Raw genomic sequence first — 18,222 nt, 5'->3', positions numbered from 1 at the left:
TCATTTTTTAAACACATGGATATAATATGAATAACACAAAACTGACATATTCAAATTGAGTTTATATTTATGAGGTTGATTAACATTAAAAATCAAATTATTATCAAATGTAAATAGGTTGGAATGAGCACTTGATCAAAAAACCAACTTGGGTCTAAACTAAGCGAACCGAAAGTGGTTGGTCAAAGATAAGGAATTCGAAAGAGAAATTTTAAAGATCGACCAACGAACAATTTGAACCATAATCTATTCAGCGGTAGTTTAATTGAAAAATGAGGTCGATGGTTAAAATTTTAATTTTGATATTATTTAGTGGGGAAAGAAAGAGGAGGGAAAGGAAAAGTAAGTGGGTCAGGTGAAACAAAGAATGGCCATCCTTTCCTGTACAAAGTTGGGCCCTTTAATTCAACGTAGGAGAATTCTTTTTTTTTTTAGTTTTCTACATTCAAATTAATTATTTATGTAAAAAAGAAAAAAGAAAAAACTCCCATTGCCAGCTGCCACTAAAAAATATGGAGAAAAAAGAAAACGGTTTTTATTTTAAATAGAGTTATTTATATATATATATAGAGAGGTAGAGAGAGACAGATTACTCCGATCCAACGGGTGAGATTGAATCCCTGAAATGTCTGTCCATCTGGACCGCAATTATCGGTCCACTAATCCCGAAAAAGCCCCTGCATTCGGCCCTCAAAAGCCCACCCTCTTCCACTCTCCGTCTTCCTCTCCTCCCCTTCACCTTTCCCTTTTACACTTTGATCCTAAAACCACCCTTCTTCAGATCTATTCTCCATTTTCCTTCCAATGGCTGCCGCTCCCTCTGTTCGTGAGGAGAATGTTTACATGGCTAAGCTTGCCGAGCAGGCCGAGCGCTACGAGGAGATGGTCGAGTTCATGGAGAAGGTTTCCGCTTCTCTTGACAAGGAGGAACTCACCGTCGAGGAGAGAAACCTTCTTTCTGTCGCTTACAAGAACGTCATCGGCGCTCGTAGGGCCTCCTGGCGTATCATTTCCTCCATCGAACAGAAGGAGGAGAGCCGAGGTAACGATGACCATGTCTCTGTGATCCGTGACTACAGATCCAAAATTGAGACCGAACTCTCCAATATTTGCGATGGAATCCTTAAGCTTCTTGATTCTAGACTCATTCCCTCCGCTGCTTCCGGAGATTCCAAGGTTTTTTACCTCAAGATGAAGGGCGATTACCATAGATACCTTGCCGAGTTCAAAACCGGAGCCGAACGTAAGGAAGCTGCTGAAAGTACTCTCACTGCTTACAAAGCCGCTCAGGTATGCTTCTCTGACTTCCGATCCATATGTTTTGCTGCTATTTTATCATTTTTTTATCCTCTTTTTTTAGTTTCTTTGCTTTTTTGTACTAGTTTTCTTTATCTAAGATCGCGATTATGCAAATTTTTGTTTCTCTCTCTAATTGGAAGGTTCATTCTTGCTTTGTCATTTCCGCTTGAGCGATTTTCGTGATGCGTTAAATTGATCGGAGCTACTTTTTGATTTACAGGACATTGCCAATGCTGAGTTGCCTCCTACACATCCGATCCGACTTGGATTGGCACTTAACTTCTCTGTATTTTATTATGAAATTTTGAATTCCCCTGATCGTGCCTGCAGTCTTGCGAAACAGGTTAGTCAACTCCCAAAGTTTTTACCGTACACTGTTAATCAGATGTTCATATGATCAATACCGTGTTTGGTACATTATAATTCCGTTACTTTTTTGTCTGCTCTGGAAGAATATTAAAATTAGAATCGTCATATGCTTGCCTCGTTGTCAAATTATCACATTGACTGAATCCAAATCTAGATAGCTCTGCCTTTATAAAACTTATGTAACAGTTTCTTCTCATTAATTGACGTAGTTTACCAATTTATTCATATGTTATTTTCGTGCTTAAACCAGGCGTTTGATGAAGCTATCGCCGAGTTGGATACCCTTGGCGAGGAATCCTACAAAGATAGTACTTTGATCATGCAGCTTCTTCGCGATAATCTCACTCTCTGGACATCGGACATGCAGGTACATAAATTAAATTTTCACCCCACTTTGGTACTGTGGTAGATGCATCCAATAAATTCATTACTCCACGATGTAGTGACGGTGGTTTAATTATTACTCGGGTTAAATTAATTTGAATTGAAACATTATGTTTAATGTTCATCTAACATAGTACTCAATTAGCTACTTGACCCTAGCTCATTTGTCACAAAACTTGTACTCATCTGCTAGAGGTTTGATTTCCTCAACCCCACGGGTTGATTTCGTTGAGCTAGTTAGCTGTTGACTAGAATCTATTAGTAAATCTAATCATGGGCGGTGCGTTGAAACTTGTACCATACATTGAAGTTCATTGAAATTACAGAATAGAATTTTTCCAAATTCATTTAATGTCGTTTTTAATATTGTAGTTTGATGATGATGTTGTTGTTAATAGGATGATGGGGCTGATGAGATTAAAGAAGCTCCACCGAAGCGTGAGGATGAAAAGCAGTGAGATTAGTGGCTCCCCAAGTAGGGTTAAAACTTCTCCTTTATATGTTTTTGATAGGAGAAGATGCTTGCTTTGCTTGTTGTTGCTTATTTGGTACTATCCCTGAGTTCTTTCTAAAAGGCTCTCATGTCATTTGTTGCCGGATTGTGATGACCCGAGCTACAAACCTTGTTTACTCTTTTTTTCTTCTTCTTCTTCTTTTTCTGATTAATTATTATATATCTATAATCAGTCCTTTGTTTTCTTCTCAATTTTTATGATGTTACTCTCTTTCTTTTTCTTGCAATTAACAAGAAAAAGCGTATTTTGAAGCGACGTTTCCTATGTCCAAATATAAAATGGATGCTATTCGACGTTGATTGATAAGCATTTGACTTCTATTTTGTCTCCAAGTTCACGTTGAATATTGGCCCTTACCCACTTTTTACGTTGACCATTTTGCTTCAATCTTTTTTGTTTGTGGTTGGCATTATTAGATTGTTATTCTCTAAGTCTTCTATCTATTTATTTCTTGATAATTTCTTATTCTTTCTTCCTATTTTATGAATTTTGGAGAGGGTCGGAATGTTTAAAAGTGGAGTGTCTGATTCCATTCTTTTTCGAAAAAAAAAGGTTATAATTTAAACTTTCATTTACTTTTAGTTTCATTAAATGTATTGATGTTTGTTTGGACTATTTGTACTTTTAATTTTAACAAATGCAAATCGAAAATTTAAACAATTTATTAACATCAAATCAATCTAACCTTGTTTATTATAGGTGACGTCAAATTAAGTACTAAAAGTCAGCTCTTTGGTTTGATACATTTAATGAACAACACCATGAACCACATTGTGTGGGGTACGACGTTATTGCTTTTTAATTTGTTTTTTTTTTTTTTTTTTAAATCTCCTTAGTTTCATATATTTCTTTTAATCTTTTATATATTTACTATTCACTTTTTTTCTGGTAATTATGATATTTTTACGGAATTAAGTGAGTTATGGGTTTTAGAGTTTAAGTTCATTGATTGACATATTTCCTTTGCATATTTAGAAGGAAATGTCTATTTGAATGGTTTTTTTTTAAAAGAAGTTAGATACTTCATTTCGTGGATCTATAGGCACCATGTAATGGACTCAATCCTCCTTTGGATTCTATCTGTTTAGATTCCCTTGTTCTCTACCTTTTCTGTGAATGGATTCAATTACAAGCAATTGATTATTAATGACATAGTTAACATCAAATAGTAAAGACTCAACTTAATAATCAATCTAGCCAACTTCTCACCAACTTTGTACCGAAAGAAAACATAGGACAAGATCAAGTTTTCTCCCCAATTCACTCTCTTTAGTAAAAAAGCAATTAATCCCAAAATTTTCTCTAGCAATATAATAGTTGAGATTGAGAATATTGATAAGTTTAATTGAAAAAAAAAAGGTTTCTAAGTGTTAACGTCAAAATTAGGCTAATAGCTTATATTAATCTATTCTTAAAAAATAAAACTAATTCGTGAATATTACTAAAGTAAGAGGTTGGAAGGTGTAATATAATTTGGTTTTATGTAAAATTATTCATTATAGAGCAGCACAAAAAAAGAGAGGAAAAAAAGATAGTGGAGACTGAAAAATTGTTGAGAAAGTAAAATATAACAAATTTTGAATTTTTTTTTTTAATTTTAATTCTTTGGAACACTTTGTGTTCCACTTTGCACTTATTAAAATACATGAACAGTATGACACTAATGTCTTCACATCACTCCACAAATAAATTGAAAAAGTAAAACAAAGACAAGACTGAGTTTGAAAATTTCGAAAGAAAAAACAAGGTTGAATTGGGAATGCATAGTTACTTTACTTACCTCATCAACCACTGCTTCCAAAGACAAAATTATGGACATCAAATTAATGTCAAAGCAACTCAATTGTAAATTTAGGTGATAATTGACCATGTTCTCTTTCTTTTAAGATTAAAGCAACTCAATATATGAACATGCTCTATTGAATTAATCTAAGTTATATGCTAACAAACAATATTTTGTTCTAAAGTTTAAGAAGTGATGGAATAAAAAGATCGCGATTATTAGATTTTTATTTTTTTTTATATCCGTGAGTGTCCAGGACAGTCTATCCGCACCTTGATTTAAAATGTTAGTGTGGATTAAATAAGAATAAGAGATTTGTTTTGAAAATATCATAAAAATAAAAAATATTATTTCGATTAATTAATAAATATTTTATATGTCTTTAAGCAAGCTAAGTCTATTATTTCCATTATATTCGTATTAATAACATTTTGTCGTGCAATTTAGTCTCGTCTATTTTGACTAAAAAGAATAAAATAAATGTATTTCACGACTAAATTTGGAAAATAAGGCTTTCTTTTGTATCCGTTTTACCTTATTTTTAAAATTATATCTACAAGCATTATTTTCAAACTATAGATTTGTATATTTAGTTGTTCATATTTTAGGAATATTCACACTAGCGAAAAGTGTTAAGAAAATAATAATAAAAATTTGTTTTCAAATTTGTGTAAGTGTTCGAATGTTGACGGTATAAAAAAATAATATAAAATAGTTAAATTCTTAAATTCGAATAATTTTTTTAAGTATGAATGGTAGATATTTTGTTTTTTAAAATAATTTAAAAAAGATCACAAAAATAAAAAGATTTATAAAAAAAAAAAAGTTGACTTGATTTTCTTCATAAAAAATAGAGAAGCAAAGAAAATAAAGAATTTAAAAGAAATAAAAATATAATGAGACTAAATAGAAATACTTACGAATTAGGCATTGCATTTCAAATTTAAAACACAGCTTAAAGTCCAAAGTAAATAAGAATAACATTTTTCCCTCTTTCTTTCTTTTCCGAAGCTCCTGATACGGAAAACGACGACGTTTCTTGAATATACCGCCCGAAGAGGACTGGACTAGTCGCCGATCCATCTAGGGCTTGACGCCGGCACAGTTGGCGAGACCGGCAACTGTGGAAACCCTAGTTGACCTGTCGTTGCCGGAAACATCAAATTTGGGGAAGACAACAACACACCGTGCGACGACGACATTGGGGAGTTCAAGCATCCGAATCCCAATGGCGATGATGGCGCCACCTGGAACTGAGGATGTGCCTGTAACATGGCAGACGACGGCGGGAGAGGTATCGAACCTTGCTGCTGTTGTGTGGTGAAATTGTTCCAACACGATGAAGCTAGAGGGCCGAGTGGTGAGAATCCTTGTGGCGGCGGCAGTTGATTTGAATCGGCTGTGGGAATTGAATTTTGGATGTATCGCATGTAGGCGGAGACAGGGGATTCGGCCGGTGCGTGGACAGCTGGGAGTGGTGGCAACGGCGATAGAGGCGCCATAGGGCGTCCGGTGAGGCCGGAATTCAGGGGATGGAAACTATTTGGTAACTGTTGTGGGGGACGATTGGTAACATGAGCGAGAGGAGGAGGGCGGATTCGTTGGAGGCGAGAGCTTTGGGATTTAGGAGGTTGAACAGGCGGGGGACTTGAGAACCGCTCGTGAGCCGGTGAGCCTGTAAGCTTCTGAACCACATCTCGGAAGTCATTCTTGTTAATGTTATACACCGGGGGTTGGTGCTGCTGTTGCGGCTGCGCCTGTATATTCTGTTGCTGCTGCGGTTGAACTGAAGGGGTTGCGGACTGAAGTCGATTTTGGGGATGATTTTGATTCGGAGGAGCATCAAGTTCAAAACAGGGCTTTCTCAGCTGGGATTGTGAAGCAGCCTTAGAGATCTTATGGGATAATTTCCTGAGATTGAGACTATTATTGTCTCTTCCTGTGCCACTGCTACTGGTACTGGTCGATTCTACAGATGCTTGACAGTTTATATCCATAACGTATATTATCTAATACAATCAGATCACAGAACTCACTCTGATTTTTGTTCTCTAATCTATACACAAACAGGTAGATCAGCCACAGGGCTCACAAAAGACATCTTTCTTCTTGCGGCTGCAGTCGGTAAGTAGGGACACAACACAAACCCTTTGTTCTGCTCACCGTATATATATCATTTCAAGCTTGAATTTTCAGAACATAGTTGAACGGATGAAAGAGCAGTGATATTTGACATGATTGATGAAAACCCTCATTAATTAGAACCCATGGAAACTTTGCCACTTTTGAAATTATTTTGACTGGTTTTTTTATTCACTAAAGATGATTTTCTACTTTATTGATAGGCATTGAAGCATCGTTGGTATCTTATATAGTATTATGGATTGCTGAACTTATAACTCTTGTGGCTTAATGAAAAGGTGTGAAAGCAAAAGAAGTAACCTTGTCTGTTGTCCTCATTGTCTTTGTCTCTCTCTCTTCTTTAGGTTACTCGATTCTCTTTTGTCTTTCAGTATAATTACAAAAGGAAAGGGGGCATGACCCATAAAAGAAGGTAAACAGAGCTGTTTGTCCTTTTCATTTACTAATATACTTTTAATCCAATGACACTGTTGCTAATTTCGTAACTAAAGGCATGACATTTGAAAGGTAATCCATTCCCACGCCTCAAAACCAAAGACTACGTTTGCTAATTGGTTGTGATTTTCTATGCTCTGCATGGGAACCAAATTAGAAGTCACTGTTGGTGGTCAAAGGTCAAGAACCATACAGTGTTTCTTTATGTTGGTTAGGAAGTGAGACAAAGTCTGTATAAATCATCATCGTGTTCTTTTACATTGGACCCATTAGCAGTAAAAGATTCTGTATGTGAAGTGTTGTCTTTTTTTCTTTTAATCATTGAAATGTGGATTCTAAACTCTCTTTGTTACATGATTTGGCAATTATATGTTGTAGAAGATATATAGGTGACAGTTTCTTCATTTATGTATTACGGTTTGATGATGATTTTTTGTTTCAAATTCTCTCTTTATTAGTTTGGGTGTGTTTGTAGTGCTCAAACAAAGTAGTCGAAGTTATTAAAAAAAGAGAGAAAGAAAACCTCTCTAACTAACTAATTGCCGAATGTTTAAAAAGTATTTTGAAAAACTCCAAACTTTTGAAGTTGTTGCAAATTTTAAGACATAAATTGGGACTTGGAACAACAACGTCACCTTGTTTTAAGTTTCAAGTTTTTGTTCAACATTTTAAATGATTATCTAATCTAATATTAGTTTTAATAACTTGGTGAAAAATGCTAAGGGCATTTGGGACAATAAGTTTGGTTGTCAAAATCGACATTGGTTATCCTATTTTGTAAGGATAATATTGTAGTTTTCTAAGGGCTTTTAACTTATTATATCATATAATAAGTTTATCCAAGGAAATGAGATGTATTTTGAAGAAGAAAGAGGCAGGAAATGTTAAGGCTGCACACATTAGCAGATAAAGATGATGAGACCAAAATTGAATGTAGTGAAGGTTTATTGGGAATATGTACCTTATCATGCATTAAAAGCATACAAAATACATATATATATATATTTGTTAAGAAAGAAATTTAAAGAAAAGAGACAGACAAAGACCGGCAACAATGTTGAAAACTTTAAAGTTCAAATGCAAAGATGTAGTAGGGCTGGTACACAGAAAGTTGGTACTGAATATTAAGGGTGACATAGTAGACCTAAGAATCAAGTCGGTTGACCAAACTAAAGTCAGTCTCGATCGAAAAACGAGAAGAGTCGATTGGTGTCAGTTTGGAAAAGTATAAAATTGAGAAATTCCAAAAAATATCCTAAAGAGTTAAACCGACACGACTCGATGAAAAACCAACATTTACCCATTAACCGTTGTTGTTAGTTTAATCATTTACTAAACCGACCATAGTCGGTTCTGTGGGAGTTTGTTCGAAAATCAACTTCGACTAATCGATAATCACTCTTACTGATTAGTGGAAATGAAAGACTAAATTTAAGTTTTATTTTAAACATTTGTACTTAAAAGTTAGGCATTTGGAAATAAAGACATTAAAATTAAATAAACTTTCATGGACATGAACCAAAATTATATTTAAATCTTGAATTATCTTTCCAAAGGACAAATTTTGTACAGATTTACTCATATATAAAAATATTTTTTTAATTAGGAAGTCCAAACAAGTAGAAAGATTAAAAAACTTAAGAGTATGTTGATTCAAAATCTGTATTCTGTTTTATGTTTTTATTTTATTCTAATTTAAATTTCAAAAATTAAAATGTAGAATTATATTAAATAAAGATAAAAACATTTAGAAATATAACATGTCATCTTATAACATATCTCAACTATTTTTAGAATTTTTTTTTGAAATATGACCATGTGATTAAAAAATTTAGCATTTAGTTCATATGGTTTGATATTCATATATAGTCTCTATAGTTTGTTTTATCATAAAGACTATTTATGAAGCCCTTATTCAAACAATATAGACAAATTATAATTATCAATCCTAAACCTAAATTTTAACTTCGGACAAAAGTTCCAATTCATTCTATAAATTATATGATATTACAAATAGTAATTCTATAATTTTTTTTAACATAAAACCACTTTAACAAACAAATTATTATTAGTTTATTGTCAACTTATATTTATATTTAGTGGGTAAGTCTGCAATTGTTTAAATACTAAATACATATTTTCGTTTTCACTTGATCCATTGCTTTTCAAATTTCCATTTTCAGATTCTCACAAAACAAGTTCAAATTAAGTGATGAAAGTCGAGCTAATATTATATTATCTATTTTTTATTGCTTTTTTGCCGTCCAACAAGTGGCATGCTCACAAATGAAAAAGATAAAAAAGCAAATGTTTTTCTTTTAAATCGAAAAATAAAATAAAATTTCACAAGTCCATTCATTCACATCGATCAAACATGTTATATATACATATAATTTGGATTGGATTCGATCGATCCAAATGAAATTTATTCAACCTCAAATCTAAGCTATATATATATATATATATATATATATATATATATATATATATATATATATATATATATATATATATATATATAGTTTAAGTTGATCGAATTGTCTTCAACTTTTCTCTCATTTGCATCCTCTATTTAATAATTATAGTGATGATTACTAAAATGTATTAAAACAGAGCACCAGTCAAACTCAACTTAGTTGTCTCTCGGCCATCACATCTAGACTACAATAAACAACATTTCGATGATTAGATACAGGACGGCAACTTGGATTAAACTTGTACCAAAATCCACAGAATAATGGACAAATGAGCACAACCCATTTTTATTTGTGTCTCATTATAAGACAGCGTCCTGTTTCATCTGCCACCATTGTTGGTTATATTTAAGGAGGTTTAGAGAGCTTGGGTGTGTGTAAGTTGTAATTAAGTCGATCCATATATTTTTCAATATGAACAACGGCTCCAAAATCTCACCTCTAACCCGAGGAAAAGCAATCAGATGTCGAGGTCTCTGTTCCCCATTTCCCTTTTTTTTTTTTCTTCTTCTTCCAATTCCAAAGTTTCTCCATTGTTGTAATAAATATGACGTCAATGTTTCTTTCGAATTTTGATACATTTTGTTTGTTTTGAACAGCTGCGGTTTGCAGACAACCGGGAGAGCCACTTGTTATAGAGGAAATTGAAGTTGATCCTCCAAAAATTGGGGAGGTTCGAATCAAAATTCTTTGCACTTCCCTCTGTCATTCTGACGTTACCGTCTGGAATATGAGACAAGTAAGTCTGTAATCCACAGCAGAAGTTGTGGAGCTAATGGAAGAGTTTACAACTATATTCCTCCGAACTCCATCACTTTGGACTAAACATTCCCTTAGATATTATACATTTGAAAGTTCTGTTATATATGTTTCAGGTCGTAAAACTATCAATCATATTGAACAGTCTTTTCGAGTTAATAATTTCTTTAATTTTTGAGTTCGTGATTTGGGTTTGTGTATTACATGATGATAAACAGGGACTTTTCTCATTCCCCATCATTTTTGGACACGAAGCTGTCGGGTAACTAACTATTAGAGACAAGGTGAAAAAGGGTGGAAAGAGCAGTTATTCCTATTATTCCCTAGTCTATTTGAAACGACTCTCTCCAATACTTAAAAGAAATGAATGAATCGGGGACAAGGAATTAAGGAAACGATTGCCTCTTTCATCCCTTATTCATTTTGGTAATTCAATTGGCCAAATTTCTATGTATATGAATTCAAGGAATAATGAATAGTTTTGTATTTGTTTTTCTGTGAAGAATCGTTGAAAGCATAGGAGAAGAAGTGGAGGAAGTGAAAGAAGGGGAAATGGTGTTACCTGTATATCAATCAAATTGCAAAGAGTGTAAAGAATGCAAGAATTGGAGGACCAACAAATGCAGTGCCTTTGGGGACAAAATTGGAATGGGAATGCCAAGAGATGGCACAAGCAGGTTTAAGGATTTAAATGGACAGCCTTTGAACCATTTCTTATATGTTTCAAGCTTTTCTGAGTATACAGTTGTTGATATTCACAACCTTGTTCCAATCAATCCAAAGCTTCCTATAGACAAGGCCGCCTTGTTTGGCTGTGGAGTCCCTACTGGGATTGGAGCTGCGTGGAACGTCGCTGACGTAGACGAGGGTTCCACCGTGGCTATCTTCGGTTTAGGGTTTAGGGTTCCACCGTGGCTATCTTCGCTGAAGTAAGCAAAAACTATGTTCCTTTGGTCGATTAAAGTTTGTATAGATATAATATTTGGAAGATTAATTAAGTTGTTTAGTTAATTTTGTTTTTGTTTTGTAAACAACACATTCATTAGGTTATTAAAGAAGAAACTGACGGGGGAGCAGATTACTGCTTTGAGTGTGTTGGGTTGGCTTCCCTCATGGAAGAAGCTATCAAAAGTAGTAGAGAGGTTTGGTTTTAATCCTATGTTCTCTACGTTCAACTCCTGATATGAACTTAACGTCAAGTTTTGAGATTTCATATTTAAAATCACTTTTGGTTATTGGTTGAGTTTTGATTAGGGGTTGAAATTGGTGAGTAATATTTTGTAGGGATGGGGAAAGGCAGTGATATTGGGAGTGGAGAAAGATGGAAGGCCATTCACAGTGAACTCATTTGAAATAATAAATGGGATCACCATCACAGGATCTCTTTTTGGAGGTCTTAAGCCTAAATCCGATCTTCCAATGCTTATTCGACAGGTATTTACACAAAGTATATCTAATATTTGCTTTCCTTTTCTTTTTCTTTTCACGAATATAACAAAATTTCGACAATTGTTGCAATTATACTCTTAAATTTTTAGGATCGAAAGTTTGAGGTTATAGTTGTAACTACCTATAAGTGATTCTTTTTAATTTTTTAAATTTTTTCCCTCTCTTAAATAAATATTATTTAAAATTTTGACTTATGAAGGAACTTTACTTGGATGGGTTGATATCACATGAAGTTGAGTTTGAGGACATCAACAAAGCATTTGATTTGCTACTCTATGGAAGATCACTTCGTTGCCTCATTTGGATTGATCATTGATTCCAACCATACATCACATCTTCGTTTATATTATCAATTTTTCTTTATCATTAATACGTGTTCAATTCAACTGACACTTATATGCACTTGAGAAAAATAGATCATGACTCACCTCAAATTATACTACAGCACCTTTTCAAAATAATTAATGGAAATTGAATAAGAGTATCTGTTTATCTATTGTATGGAGAATGCAAATATAGTTTTATTACTTCGTCAACAAATATTTTCTAAAAGTTTCTTTGATGATAAAAATTAAAGTTAAAAGTATTGTATGAATTAAATTATTAACTATAAAAAGAATGAGTCTTTTAAAAAATATAAGCAAAATATTTAACAATTTTGTAAACGGAAAAACCCAACAGGTCTACAATAGAAAATACAAAAAATTCATCGTTAAGAATGCCGTGATAAACAATTTATTTTTTCAATTGTATCGTGTATAGATTTAATTGGTTACACGATCGTAGCCAAATCTAAACCTTTTTCTTTTCAAAATTTAATAGCACGATGTTTAGACTTGGTTAAACTATTTTTTTTTAAAATTCTTTTGTTCGTTATTTTTTTTATACAATCAAATTTGGCTATTCCAATCTAACAATTTTTTTAAACATTCTTTATATACACCATCGTTTAAGTTTAGCTGATTTGGTTAGCTAAATCTAAACAAAGTTTATTTTGAAGTCTACACGATTATGAACAACCAAATAACAATTTGAAAGAAAAAAAAGACAATGAAAAAAAAATAGCTTCATGGATTTTATTATATTTATGAAAATTTATGTAAAAAGAACATGTAAACTTCTAATTGACAAAGGGAGCTAGTAATTAGATTTTTTTTTCAAGAATATGATAAATACTATATGTTTATATTTTAGTTAAAAGATTAAAATTAATGATTTAACAAGGAGTGAGGTTCTTCTCAATAAATTTAATATTTTTTTATTTTTAAAAAGTTACAATTTTTTTGTTACTATGTTCATTTAAAACATTATTAGTATATTAGTTAGATTTAAATTATATTCACATAAGATCTCATCAATTAAACAGTAATATACCATATCATATTGCATAAAAAAAAAACAGTAATATATTATATATTAAAATCAACTACCCAAAATGCCCTCAACTTTTCTATATTTATAAGTGGAAAGAAAAAAGAAAAAAAATAATAGGAAAAAATAAAGAAAAAAAAGTTGCACTAAATTTTCGCAATGCCCATATTTTTGTTATTACACCAAAATCAGCTACAAGCAAGGTCTGTTGTTTTAACCTTCAATTATCATTTGTCGTAATTGAAAGAAAAAATTATAAAAATAATCCAATGAATTAATTTTTTTTTTTTTTTTAATTTACAGTAAAAAATATAGATGCCTAATTTAACTTCGTGACTATTTAAAATTGTATTTTGCTTTAGTTCTTAAATATTAAGAAAAAAGAAAATTCTATTTTCTGGACCATTGTTAAATTTTCGGCCCATCTTCCTTGTTGTGGGCGGCCCGTCACAGCCCATTACCTAAAAGCGAATGAGTGACGTGGCAAAATGTGATTGGAGGTTGAATATCGGTCTTTCGCTTCTGCTGGAATCATCGGAACCAGTGGGTGGTTAATCTTAACCTAACCAACGGGTTAGTGTTTGGTCCCTCTCTGCTTTGCTCTTGCCCTGCCGCCAGCCTCTGACATCGATTCCTTGGGCTTGTACCTCCAACTCAAGCCGATCGCTTCTTCTTCTTCTTCTTCTTCTTCTTCTTCTTCTTCCATCCATGGCGGAAGCCCAGAGCGAACAAACCCTTTCCTTAGCTGAGGTATTTTTTTTCGCACTTTTCACTATCTCTAATTTCTTTGCTATAACTAAAATTTTTCTTTTACTTTTACCTGCCTCCTTCCTTCCTATTTGCATATTTTCCATGGTAATGTGTTTTCATTGCTCGATTCGCAATTGATTTCGATAGATCGGTTGTTATATGGTTGGGAATTTTCAATTATGGAGACATGTGAGATTCTTAGTAGTAAATTCATTATTTTTTATTGTTTAGGAGAAAATTTGTAGAACTGTGGCAAATTCCCTTGATTAGATCCCCCGATTCCCCTGGAAATAGAAATAATTATGAGTTTCATGACTAGATTCCTCGGGTTTGAATCCAACAAATGATTGGAGAATGCTTGCTTTGGGTTCTGGCAGTTTATTTTGCTCTCTTTATTTCACTGCTTTTGAAAAGATCAGGATGTTGACTAAGTTTGAATGTAATGCTAATTATCACTTTCCTTGTTTAGGGAACATGTATCTGTTTTGCACCCCTCATTAAAGAAAAAAATTAATTGAAATTTTGAAAAACAAGAACAATAGCCCAACTCTAAGCAAAGGCTAGTTAATGATTTCATCTTACAACTCTGTAGGAGAGAAGGAAGGAAATAAACAAGCTTAAGCTGCCTAGGTTACCAGGGGAATTGAAATTGATTCAAAGTTAATTTTTGTTCTTAACTAGAACTCCCAGTAATGAACCGTGTTTGTTCATATCTCAATTGGATTGCTATATGAATTCTTGGGGATCTCCTATTTTATGATTTTCTCTGTTTTGCACTTGTATTTTGATTTTCGATAGTGAAATTAAATTTACCTTAAAAGCATAGTTAGAGCACTTCTTTGTTTACTATTGTTCTCATTTAGGGGCATCTTCGTATAGCCCTGTCTCCTTTGCTTTTACGAATTCTCAACCTGCTAATGTTCCAATCTAAGAATTGAGGATGACTCTCTTTTAATTTGGCTTTTAGCAATATTCCTTGAAAGAAAAAGAGGAGAAGGTGGATATACCACTGCCCTCTGAAGTGAAAGAGGTTGAGAACGCTGAAAATGCTGCTCCTGCTGAAGTTGTTGTGAAGAACGATGAACCACCTGTTGAAGCTGATGCTGATCAAAGCAGTGACAATCCCCCTGCTGAAGAATCTCCTGCTGTAGAGGACTCTGAAACTGGTCCTGCTGCTGAGAACGACAGTGGAGCTGCTGCTGAAGAAGAAAGCAGCGGAGCTGGAGAAGAGGAAAATTCTGGTGATCAAGAAAGCACTGACGAGCAACCTGAAATTAAGGTTGGTTGCTGCCCTGATGATTTGTTTATTTTTGCAATACATATCGTGTATGCATATCCTATAGTTTTTTACTTTTGTACGTATTGTTCATTGTTTTTGTTGCTCTCATATGCAGCTCGAAACAGCACCAGTAGATTTCCGTTTCCCCACTACAAATCAAACTAGGCATTGCTTCACCCGGTATATTGAATACCATAGGTAAGTATTAACGTGCTTTTCAACGTTTTCACTTCGTTTCTTAGTCCTTTTATAACTTTGTTTTTGAAAGTATAGATATACTTATCTTTGTAATGCGTTCAGATGCACACAAGCAAAAGGGGAAGGTGCTCCAGAGTGCGAAAAGTTTGCGAAATATTATCGTTCTCTTTGTCCAAGTGAATGGGTATGCGTTTTTCCTAAATTCCTTGATATCGGATTTTCATTCGCCTGTTTTGTGTTGTTGGAACTTATCTATGATTTCATTCTATATCACTAGTTTCATAATTTTAGGACACTGCTTTATCCAATTGTTTATTTCAAAACTATGAGCTCCACGTCCCATGTATTCATCTGAAGCACTTTCGCCAATAGTTTCTACTCCTAACCACGGATCATCCAATAGTTTCTTGCCGAAAGAAGTCCCATCGTAATATCTTGGTGTAAGTAACGTCGTGTATCATGATAATTGTTGCAGGTAGAGAAATGGAACGAGCAGAGGGAGAATGGAACGTTCCCAGGCCCGCTGTAGGAGTAGAGAGTTGCCTGTTCGATAATTCAGCAGCAGCCACATGCTGCCGTAAAATGGCAAATAAACTGAGTTCTCTCTTTCAAACAATTGAGTTATAATAATTATCGGCTGGTTTTTGGTATTTCATTCAAAATCCATTTGCAACCAAAGTTTTGTTGATGCAACCACTTTGTTCCTGGTTTACATACATGCCTAATCGTTTTTCCTTATATTTAGCAAATAGTTACAAGGAGCTAGAATCACTCCTGTAAGACCATCATCAATTTATATGCACTGATATTGTTGCATTTATGAAAAAAATTTAATAAACCTGTAGAATGCCATCCTCTTCTTTGGCCTTGCTGATTTGTGCGTATGCATAGATGCAAATTTTCCATCTTGATTACGAAACCAAAGGAACTTGTGAAGACAAATTGAATTTCACATAAAGATAATAAACAAACTTTGTAGTTTGAAACCAATAATAATGTTCATGGAAGTAAAAGTATAGATTGTGTTTATTGAAGCAAAACACAATTTACACATAGATTGCAATTCCAACAAAAGAAGAAAAAAAAATTATATTTGACGCATAGTCTAATCTTAGATGAAGTTGGATTTAAGCTCTTTCACCACGGATTCTTCTGGCAAGTTGGATATCTTTTGGCATGATTGTAACACGCTTGGCGTGAATGGCGCAGAGATTGGTATCTTCGAACAACCCAACAAGATAAGCTTCAGCAGCTTCTTGTAATGCCAAAACCGCGTGGCTCTGGAAACGTAGATCTGTTTTGAAATCCTGTGCAATTTCACGAACAAGCCTCTGGAATGGAAGTTTGCGGATTAGGAGCTCTGTACTCTTCTGGTACTTGCGGATTTCTCTGCATCGACATTGACGAAGGCATTAGATCCACACGAACGTAACACCATAGTCAATCTGTTTGTATGGGTAAAGATTAGAGAAATGGTTACATACCGAAGAGCGACTGTTCCTGGGCGGTATCTGTGTGGTTTCTTCACGCCTCCAGTTGTGGGAGCCGACTTACGCGCAGCCTGAGAAATTATTGGTTACATTTACAGCAAAATCAGGTCAAGAATCAAATGATAATTCCAACAATGCTGTTTGTAATTCTCCCTGAAGATTACCTTAGTAGCAAGCTGCTTTCTGGGAGCCTTCCCTCCTGTAGATTTGCGAGCAGTTTGCTTCGTACGAGCCATCTGTATGAATCAAAACAAATTTCTAAGGCGATTTCAATTATAAGGGCGTTTCCAGTTTCCTAACCGCTATTATATAGGCATAACAACACGAGTTGTTCAATTATTGTTTGGTTATGTAAATGTTTCTAAAGATTTATCAACGAAGTTCGAAGGTCAAGAAACAGATTCCAGAAGGAATGGGAGAAAAAGCTAACCCTAACCATCAATTACAATCTACGAACAGAAAATCAACCTAATCGTAAAATCTAGCATGAAATTGAATGGAAAAACAAATGAAATTAAACATATTCCAAGAACAACAAAGGAAGAAAAAAGAGAAGAGAAACAAACCTGGATGAAAAAGCCGAAGAAGGGTTGAGAAGCGAGAGAGAATTTTGGCCGACGAAGAGATTGGGAAATCTTTCAAAAGCGAATGAAGTAGAAATTCGGAAAACCAAAGGACTTTATATAGGGCCTTCCGGTCGGACGAAGGATGTGCGGTATGGCGGCGGATGGACACGATTGACATTTACTGTGCTTCTTTGTGCTTAATCGGACGGTAGATAGATTCCTACCGTACTTGGTACGAGTGGATAAATGGACGGTGCGATTTGACTTTTCTAAACACTGAACGGATTGTGAAAATGACGTGGTAGTTTCTCATTGGTTGTAGGGACCCTTGAAAAGTTTTAAAGGAGTAATAGATTTTTAGGCTTTAATGATTTTGTACCTTTTATTTATTTATTTTTCATTAATTAGGATTTAGTATATATTTTAAGTTATTGTGAAGGACTCGTATTATATTTTATAAAGATGGAGAGGTTCAACGACTCAAAGTCTCAAACTAAGAAAACATTAGTGATTTTAGGACAGACATTCAAGAATGTTTACCTTCAAAATAAATAGTATTACTTCCAATCCTTCCTCATCAATTTTATGCTTTTAAAACATTAGTCTTATACCATTAGAATAATTTTGATTTTAAACGTAATTGTTATTGGATAAGTATGACAACCTTAGAGGAAACCAATAGGATTTAGTTAAACTTTCTTCTCAAATAATTAATTAAACATTTTCTAAAACAAATTTAGAAGACAAATAATAACTTTCATGAAGTTGGGAGGATACTTGATAATCGATCCTTTCCATGCATTAGTAACAATGCTCGAAAGCTTTAAAAACATGACTGTACAAATTTGGACTCGTACAATTTAATCCTCATGATGCAATAAAAAAAAATTGTGGCATAGATAGAAAATTACAATATGATTTCATTTTATGTAGTAATTATAATGTATAAAATTTCACCA

At 33.8% G+C, this 18,222-nt stretch overlaps 5 protein-coding genes across 5 annotated transcripts; 3 read left to right on the top strand and 2 right to left on the bottom strand.

Moving 5' to 3' along the window:
* Positions 1–445: 445 nt before the first annotated feature.
* On the top strand, positions 446–2,758 carry 6E04 (14-3-3-like protein). Its single transcript, XM_008446631.3, has 4 exons — positions 446–1,290; positions 1,520–1,642; positions 1,919–2,035; positions 2,451–2,758. Exons 1-4 carry the CDS (start codon positions 805–807, stop codon positions 2,508–2,510), a joined length of 786 nt encoding a protein of 261 aa, XP_008444853.1. The 5' UTR covers positions 446–804; the 3' UTR covers positions 2,511–2,758.
* A 2,491-nt stretch (positions 2,759–5,249) lies between these two features.
* LOC103488076 (VQ motif-containing protein 9-like) lies at positions 5,250–7,308 on the bottom strand. The gene has a single exon (XM_008446632.3). It carries the CDS (start codon positions 6,345–6,347, stop codon positions 5,418–5,420), a length of 930 nt encoding a protein of 309 aa, XP_008444854.2. The 5' UTR covers positions 6,348–7,308; the 3' UTR covers positions 5,250–5,417.
* A 2,416-nt stretch (positions 7,309–9,724) lies between these two features.
* Positions 9,725–12,088, top strand: LOC103488078 (alcohol dehydrogenase-like 1). Its single transcript, XM_051082337.1, has 7 exons — positions 9,725–9,873; positions 10,001–10,140; positions 10,379–10,422; positions 10,664–11,089; positions 11,207–11,302; positions 11,445–11,594; positions 11,809–12,088. The coding sequence occupies exons 1-6, from the start codon at positions 9,816–9,818 to the stop codon at positions 11,461–11,463; spliced, it is 783 nt and encodes a 260-aa protein (XP_050938294.1). The 5' UTR covers positions 9,725–9,815; the 3' UTR covers positions 11,464–11,594; positions 11,809–12,088.
* A 1,420-nt stretch (positions 12,089–13,508) lies between these two features.
* On the top strand, positions 13,509–16,045 carry LOC103488079 (cytochrome c oxidase subunit 6b-1-like). The gene is made up of 5 exons (XM_008446635.3): positions 13,509–13,730; positions 14,698–15,009; positions 15,125–15,207; positions 15,310–15,391; positions 15,683–16,045. Exons 1-5 carry the CDS (start codon positions 13,689–13,691, stop codon positions 15,734–15,736), a joined length of 573 nt encoding a protein of 190 aa, XP_008444857.1. The 5' UTR covers positions 13,509–13,688; the 3' UTR covers positions 15,737–16,045.
* Positions 16,046–16,136: 91 nt separating this feature from the next.
* LOC103488080 (histone H3.3) lies at positions 16,137–17,472 on the bottom strand. Its single transcript, XM_008446637.3, has 4 exons — positions 17,264–17,472; positions 16,862–16,933; positions 16,692–16,768; positions 16,137–16,596 (listed from the first exon to the last, which is right to left on the bottom strand). The coding sequence occupies exons 2-4, from the start codon at positions 16,931–16,933 to the stop codon at positions 16,335–16,337; spliced, it is 411 nt and encodes a 136-aa protein (XP_008444859.1). The 5' UTR covers positions 17,264–17,472; the 3' UTR covers positions 16,137–16,334.
* Between the last annotated feature and the right edge of the window lie 750 nt (positions 17,473–18,222).

This window comes from Cucumis melo, chromosome 3, assembly GCF_025177605.1.
Source record: "Cucumis melo cultivar AY chromosome 3, USDA_Cmelo_AY_1.0, whole genome shotgun sequence".
Taxonomy (NCBI): domain Eukaryota; kingdom Viridiplantae; phylum Streptophyta; class Magnoliopsida; order Cucurbitales; family Cucurbitaceae; genus Cucumis; species Cucumis melo.
Note: the sequence above shows the minus strand (reverse complement) of the source record. Positions and strands in the feature narration are given on the sequence as shown.